The following is an 8,389-nucleotide window of genomic DNA, read 5'->3' as shown; positions in this document are numbered from 1 at the left end:
TACTGTTGTGTGCATGTTTTGTTAAACATCTGTATAATTACAATTTTTTGGATTCACAGACTTCACTCTCCCTACACCTCTGATGAATATAACAGGAAACCAGTTCGATCACCATACACTGCAAAATCATTATGGCTATGGATACGGAGAACATCAATACATTAACATCAACATGCCAGAGGAAATATACATTGGACTTGGGGCTCTGCTGGGAGTTGATTTTTTTATTCTGCTTTGCCACTAAAATCAATATTAACACTGACAACTAAAATATTGTGTTATTGTTGTTATTGTTATGCATATTATTAATTAATAATAATAATAATAATGGGGGGGGGGGGGGGGGGGGTTCTTTGAGGATCCATTAAAAGGGTTCTTCAAATAACTTATAGGGGTTCCCCCACAGTTTCAATTTGAAGAACCCCTAAAGGATCCTCCAGGAACCTTTACTTTTTAGAGTGTAGGGTGGTGCTGGAGATGATGTATATGAAGTATTTTTTCCCTTTAACTGCTAATTTCCCATTATTAAATTATTGTTTGTAAGCGTTATTAGGCTTATTTGTTAATGTTTTAGTAACATCAGTATTGTATGTATAACCCATAATCATATGAACATCAAGCATTTTAACAGTAGCAGTGTGTGGGTAAAATCACAGGGGAACGCAATCCAGGGGGGAAAAAGCCATTTTTTACTAAATATTTACTAAATAAACTAAAGTAAAAAAAAGTAACACAATAAAATAACTATAACGAGGCTATATACCGAGGGTACTGGTACAGAGTCAATGTGCAGGGGTACAAGTTAGTTGAGGTAATTGAGGTAATATGTACATGTAGGTAGGGGTAAAGTGACTATGCATAGCAGCAGAGTAAAAAAAGCGGGGGTCAATGCAAATAGTTCAGGTAGCCATTTGATTAACTGTTCAGCAGTGTTATGGCTTGGGGTGGAAGCTGTTAAGGAGCCTTTTGGATCTATACTTGGCGCTCCGGTACCGCTTGCCATGCGGTAGCAGAGAGAACAGTCTATGACTAGGGTGGCTGGAGTCTTTGACCATTTTTATGGCCTTCCTCTGACACCGCCTGGTATAGAGGTCCTGGATGGCAGGAAGCTTGGTCCCAGTGATGTACTGGGCCATACGCACTACCCCCTGTAGCGCCTTGCGGTCAGATGCCGAGCAGTTGCCATACCAGGTGGTGATGCAACCAGTCAGGATGCTCTCGATGGTGCAGCTGTAGAACCTTTTGAGGATCTGAGGCAGTGTTCCCATTGTTTATAAACGTGTCTCCAACCCCCATATCACACAATCACAAACTGAAAGGCAAAGTTGGTTCCAAGTCTTTGGTCACGTTCGCGTGGGTCAAACAAAAACACCCTAATGATTGGTTGACAATAGAGCCTCCCACAATGCAAGCGATGGCTGCAGGATGAAGTTGGTGAAGAGCAACTGCAGAAATTTGCAGTCGACTGCAGTCAAAACTTGATGACCTTTGATCACATTATTTTTGTAAAGCTCATGCAGTGGACATGTAGGTGCAAGTCGAAACAAATAAATCCCCATAATGCAACACACTTTGAATGAGTGCTCAAACGCGCCCATTCGCGTAAAAATTTTTGCAGGACATAATCTATTTATTGTTTAATGCCAACGGCGTGTCCATTTTTTTATTGTATGTTTCTTCATCATAATAATATCTAACAAAGACATTAAATTTTTCATGGAGACAGTGGGGTTATGAAAAAGCTGACCGACACACGTCTGGCCATATGCATTGAGGGCCAGTACAGTGCTACAGGGGAGACAGAATACAATATTGACCCTACCGCATAGTTTTCAGTTCACTTTTAACTCTAGAAACTAAAGAGACACCCACTTTCTGTTGAACTGACGTGTTGAAGCGCCTGTGTAGTGGTGACGTGTCTCTAAAGTGCTTTCTTTCCCAGCGCAGAGCTTTTTGCCCGTAGTCAGAACGAAAACTGGAGAGACCCACTATCTGACACACAGGGACCACACACTCAAAGAACGTAACGCTTGGGACATCATCATGGGCAGTGAGTATCCCCCAGAATTAAGTAGCTAGCTAGCAAGAGGACGATTTCACAAACAGGAAACGTTTGATGAATCAGATCCAAGCTATGAGATTTTTCAACGATTGGCTCGATGGAGGCCATTTTCATTGTAGCTAGCTAGCTAACATTTAGTTAGTTAGACGACGAGTACTCTGTGTTTAAAACACATTTTCAACTCCTGTCTTCAACAGCAATGTCTGCAATGAAATGGTTAGTTTTGTCAGTTGTTTATACTAACGTTAGTTAGGTAACTAAGGTTAACTAATTTAGCTAGCTAACGTTAGCTGTCAGTTGATAGCTAGTTAACTAGCTACTTGCTAACATTACATTAGCCGGCTAGCTAGCTAACAGCTGTACATATTTGTTATTTACTTCGTATTATTAAATGCCCGATCAGCTACATTGATAACTATTTAATATCTACCATTGTTACATGATCATTGATATCTCAGAGTTCGGTAACTTTACAGGTTTATCTTGCAGTATTTATGCTAACATAGCTAGCTATATTTGAAGCAGACAGCTAGACCAGTGATGACGACGCACAGCTAACAGTCAGTGTTTGCCACAAATAACTAACTCCATATCATAAGCAGCAAATGCTAACTGAAACCCTTTTGCTGGTATGCAAAATGTTTAATTGAATAATTGTGTATAGTGCTATCTGTTTTCATAGTGAATTCGCTTATATCCAAAGATGCAAACCGCTAGTAATGCATGTAACGTTACCGCTATGCCACGTCCCCCTACAAATAGGTTCACTGCCCTTGATTTATGTTTATTATGGTGAACCAATAACAACCCTCCCTTTGTCTGTTTTTTAGTCAAATTCCTGGAGGTAATAAAGCCGTTCTGCGCGGTATTACCTGAAATCCAGAAACCCGAAAGAAAGGTACAGTATTTACTTAATGATGACAAGAATCGTTTTACATTAAACTTTATAAACCTCTGTATGTGTTACATTGTTAATGCTGTCATTGTTACTTCCATGTCTCACTGTAATTCTTGTGCTCAACAGATCCAGTTCAGAGAGAAGGTACTATGGACAGCCATCACTCTCTTCATTTTCCTCGTGTGCTGCCAGGTAAATATCTGCCTTTTTGTTCACACAATCTTTTCTAGCATGTTAAACGAGTAGAATTAAATAAAGAAAAACCTCACACCTGAATGTCTGTCACGTCTATCCTCCAGATTCCCCTGTTTGGCATCATGTCATCAGACTCTGCAGATCCCTTCTACTGGATGAGAGTGATTCTGGCCTCCAACAGAGGTGGGTTGTCACTTTTGCAATGTAGAGACATCAAATTAGATTAACAGGTGAATAAATGAATGGCTCTGTGAATTGATAAGTCAATCAAGGGACATATCAACGAATTAGTAATTGAGTGTGTGAATTGATAAAGTGTTGAGTGAATGTTGTTGGTCAATTGGAGTGATAACTTTTATCTCCGACTTGAATGGGTGAATGGTGTTATTTCATCTCTATGGCTCTGCTCTCCTGTTAACGTCCCCTGGGTTTCTCCCTCAAGGTACCCTGATGGAGCTGGGTATCTCTCCGATTGTCACCTCAGGCCTCATCATGCAGCTCCTGGCTGGGGCTAAGATCATCGAGGTGGGAGACACCCCCAAAGACAGGGCCCTCTTCAATGGAGCACAAAAATGTAAGACCACAAGCCCCACTTCCTGTTCCTAGTTTGAGTATCTTTGATTTGATTCTGTCAAGCTTGGAGCATTACTGTGAATGAGGCCATAGATTCTTTAACCCCTTGCTTTCTCCTACAGTGTTTGGTATGATCATCACCATTGGTCAGGCCATCGTGTATGTGATGACTGGCATGTACGGAGACCCCTCCGATATGGGCGCTGGGATCTGTCTTCTCATCATCATCCAGGTGAGCCCTCCTCCCCACCCCTCTGAGTCATATTCTTATCCCTACTCTTTACTTCCCCTGTCAGATCCAAGCTTGGTCCAATAGTTAAAACACTCCTTTCTTGCTACATTTTCTGAGGTTATCACTATTAATCTGTAAGTGATTGGATAATATAGAACAAGGTTCACATCCTATTCTTTAACCAATCCAACCCTCTCAGATTACTTCAAGGAATGTATGAAGAATAGGTATATTTAAAGGAAGTCAAACAGGGCTCCAGTGCGGGTGATTTGTCTCTGTGTCTCTAACCCATCTGTCTCCCCTTCCAGCTGTTTGTGGCAGGTCTGATCGTGCTGCTGCTGGATGAGCTGCTGCAGAAGGGTTATGGTCTGGGCTCTGGTATCTCTCTGTTCATTGCCACCAACATCTGTGAGACCATCGTCTGGAAGGCCTTTAGCCCCACCACCGTCAACACTGGCAGGGGTATGATACCAGACCAGAGGGCTGTGAGAGAGGGACAGCAGGGCTCATAGGGGCTAAACTGGGGCATTGAAACTGATGTGCCATGTCTGGGTGTACATTTAGGACAGACTTACTAATTTCCACTATCAGAGATAAACATACCTGGTTATATGTAAGTAGTAATTTCACATAAGACCAACTAGGGCTCCTATAGATCCAGACTTGGCCTTGAAAACCCCCAGCGGTCTGGGTTAGGTCAGGTGGTCTCTAGATGTGAGGCTGATGTTTGAGTATCTTGTCTTTGGTTCAGGCACAGAGTTTGAGGGGGCTATCATTGCCCTCTTCCATCTGCTGGCCACTCGGACAGACAAGGTGCGCGCCCTGAGAGAGGCCTTCTACCGCCAGAACCTGCCCAACCTCATGAACCTCCTCGCCACCGTCTTCGTCTTTGGTGTAGTCATATACTTCCAGGTCAGTAACGCTCTTTCTTCATTGTCTGTCCTAATACCAGTTAAAGGAGTTGAACACATTTGTTATTGTCAGATAATTGGTCCCTCAAAAAACAACACATAGCAATTGTTTTTTCTTCACCTTTTTAGTAATGTCCATTTAGACTTTATAAATGTATACTGTATCTCACCATGTCCGTCTCTTCCTCCCATCTCTCTACAGGGCTTCAGGGTGGACCTGCCCATTAAGTCTGCCCGTTACCGTGGCCAGTACAACACTTATCCCATCAAGCTCTTCTATACCTCCAACATTCCCATCATCCTCCAGTCTGCCCTCGTGTCCAACCTGTACGTCATCTCTCAGATGCTCTCCACACGATTCAGTGGTAACTTCCTGGTTAACCTGCTGGGCACCTGGTCGGTAAGTACACACCATTTTAAACCATTTACCTGAACTACTATGTCTGAACTCTAAACTCAGTTTAACTACATTTGACAAGTTTGTCACATTAACATATCCAGCAACATAGACTGTATGAGATGACCAGACTTGTGCGTGTGTTTGTAGGACACATCGTCAGGCGGTCCAGCCCGTGCCTACCCAGTGGGTGGGCTCTGTTACTACTTCTCTCCCCCGGAGTCGTTTGGCTCGGTCCTAGATGACCCCATCCATGCTGCTATCTACATATGCTTCATGCTGGGCTCCTGTGCCTTTTTCTCCAAGACCTGGATTGAGGTGTCCGGCTCCTCTGCCAAAGATGTAAGTCCTGCTACCACATGTGCTCTACATTTGTTAGACTATGTATTAATCAACTGATTCGATTTCATTTGAAACAGACAAGTGGTTTTGATGTAGAAATCTTATTAACTAAACATTTCTAGGGCTTTTAGGGGCAACATGTGTTATGTAAACCATGAGTGTGTGTTTTGTCTCCCAGGTGGCTAAGCAGCTAAAGGAGCAACAGATGGTTATGAGGGGACACAGAGAGACCTCCATGGTCCATGAACTCAACAGGTGAACAATCTCAGCCATCTCTCTAACATTTAGCCATAACAATCCACATCATCATAGCTTTACCAGGGTTTAATATTACACTATTCCAAACAAACTTTCTTCTGGTAATGATTGGTGCACTACTACTTGAATTTGCCTCCCGAACAACCCTTAATCTTGCCTATGTGTGTTCCAGGTACATCCCCACAGCGGCTGCCTTTGGTGGTCTCTGTATCGGCGGCCTTTCCGTCATGGCGGACTTCCTGGGTGCTATCGGCTCGGGCACGGGTATCCTGCTAGCCGTCACCATCATCTACCAGTACTTTGAGATCTTTGTCAAGGAGCAGAGTGAAATGGGCAGCATGGGAGCCCTGCTCTTTTAGACAGACACCTGGCTGCCAACATCTGCGACATAATGACCCTCTTAATGCACATGCACATGGACATGCCCCAGATCAGACCAAGTCCCACCAAACCTCCTATTATTATTCCCATTATTATATGTCCATTTAGGTTTTTTAATCTGCATAATTAATCTGTTCTCTCCTGTGTCATTTCCCGGATGCTTTCTGGCATCTCCCCCTGACATGGCCTACAGGAGGTTCAGCTCAAACAGAATGGTTTGTGTAGCGACGTGGTGTGACTGACTACATCCTGACATTCACAACCCCTGGTCTGCTCCCCCTTTTAGTTATAACACATAGATCAATCTCTAAACTCAGTTTGCCTGATGCCTGGGACTGGTTAACCTCCTCAGGGTCATCATCTGAAGTGTTTCATATCTGTATAAAATGGTCTGATCCACAAGCGTTTATGGGGGGGGGGTTCCTTTTCAGACTGAGACAAGAGCTCTGTGGCTCTGTTGTATGCAATCATGTATACTACACTGGGGTGAGGGCAGTCCCTCTCTTACTGGACTTCTTTCATACAACCCAACACAGTATACATAGGAATACTTAGTTTTTCTGCTTTAATTCCATCATCTCTATTACCTGGAGGATATAGATGGGTATGAGTGTACAGTATACCTTCACAGCTGGGCTCTTTGGTACAATCTTTATCTGGGGTGTTGACCTGATGGCCACTCATTTCACTGATTGAGTAGCAAAGGAAGTTTTGGACCAGACTCAGAACTATTCAGAATATAACCATGTTTGTCTGCCAGACGTGACTGTTTAAAAGCAGCGATCCAATATAGGATCAGGAAGAGGAGTGTAGGGCTCTGTGTGGTCCAGCTTTGTCAAAATCAAATGTGTTTAATGTGAAAGTGTGCAGCAGTGGAAGAGTTTATCAAGTGAACCACTCAGCAGAAGGTCCTTAATGTTGAAACTGGGCTGAAGGAAGGGTGTGTTTAGGGAGAGGTCATCTTATGCCACGTTCATACCTGTTGCCCACTTTGTTGGGTAAAATTGGGTGAGGAAAGATTTTTTGTGTTTGTGTTTTTTGTCTGCTTTGATCATGACTGTATTAAAAACACTTTCACATGTCGTGGATTTTGGTGTTCTGTATATATGCCATGCATTGAATCCATCTGCAGTGTAAAATAAGTTTTTTAATATGTAAAAAAAAATAAAAAATAGTATGCTGTTCCGAACAAATGTATTCCAGGGGAAAAAATGATATTTCTCAATAAAAACTCATTTTAGGGAAAAGTTATTGTTTTTTCTTTGTCTGTAAAGATTATACTAACAACTTGAATTATTGTCTGGATAAATCCATCACAACACACTTCTAGCTTTGTGTCACATGATGAAAAAAACTTTCCAATATCTAGAAGTGTAAACTCATATGGTCTAGTATTGTGTAAACCAACTTGCTTTTATGTCCCCAGTAGCTCAGTTGGTAGAGCATGGCGCTTGCAACGCCTGGGTTGTGGGTTCGTTTCCCACGGGGGCCAGTATGAAAAAATGTATGCACTCACTAACTGTAAGTCGCTCTGGATAAGAGCGTCTGCTAAATGACTAAAATGTAAAAATGTATGTATCTAGCTACTTCAGTCAAGATTATTGTCCCCCACGATGAAATCGGGGAGGAGACTGTGGATCTCATTCTGTCCGTCTGTCTTTCCCTTAAATACGATTTATGCTTCGTATGGAGGGTGTTACACAATTGCTGAGCTCCGCAATCATTTCATTGGTCGGCGGGAGGTCCTGTATAAACACAAACTCACTTCCTTGACAGCAGCTCTGCCCCGCGAAACGCAAGAAGTATGAATGCCCTGACTTCTGCAGTGGCCGTATTACAGAACCTTTCATATCATACCAGTACATTAAAGACTATTTATGCTTGATACGATCATGTGTACCGCATCGCCGTGCACTGCGGAGGGCTCCATATAGCTCTGCATTGACATGATTGGTTGACGATTTATGGTAATTAAAAACCGATTTATGGTCATTCAAGCATTTGAATTGGCCATACAACGTGGCCTCTGCAGAACTCAGGGCATTCATACTTCTTGCACTTCGGGAAGCAGAGCAGAGCTGTTGTGAAGGAAATTGTCAAGGAAGTGTGTTTGTGTTTATACAGGAAGTACTGCCCCCCC

The 8,389-nt window shown here is 42.8% G+C and overlaps 1 protein-coding gene across 1 annotated transcript; it reads left to right on the top strand.

Annotated features, from left to right (window-relative positions):
- Positions 1-1,888: 1,888 nt before the first annotated feature.
- On the top strand, positions 1,889-7,331 carry LOC311138585 (protein transport protein Sec61 subunit alpha). Its single transcript, XM_084173336.1, has 12 exons — positions 1,889-2,050; positions 2,893-2,960; positions 3,087-3,152; positions 3,260-3,338; positions 3,598-3,729; positions 3,851-3,960; positions 4,269-4,422; positions 4,712-4,872; positions 5,074-5,271; positions 5,419-5,610; positions 5,789-5,865; positions 6,041-7,331. Exons 1-12 carry the CDS (start codon positions 2,044-2,046, stop codon positions 6,225-6,227), a joined length of 1,431 nt encoding a protein of 476 aa, XP_084029462.1. The 5' UTR covers positions 1,889-2,043; the 3' UTR covers positions 6,228-7,331.
- The last annotated feature ends 1,058 nt before the right edge of the window (positions 7,332-8,389 follow it).

Source organism: Coregonus lavaretus (assembly GCF_964263955.1).
Source record: "Coregonus lavaretus genome assembly, chromosome: 12".
Classification (NCBI taxonomy): domain Eukaryota; kingdom Metazoa; phylum Chordata; class Actinopteri; order Salmoniformes; family Salmonidae; genus Coregonus; species Coregonus lavaretus.
This window is presented reverse-complemented; position numbering and strand designations above follow the sequence as displayed.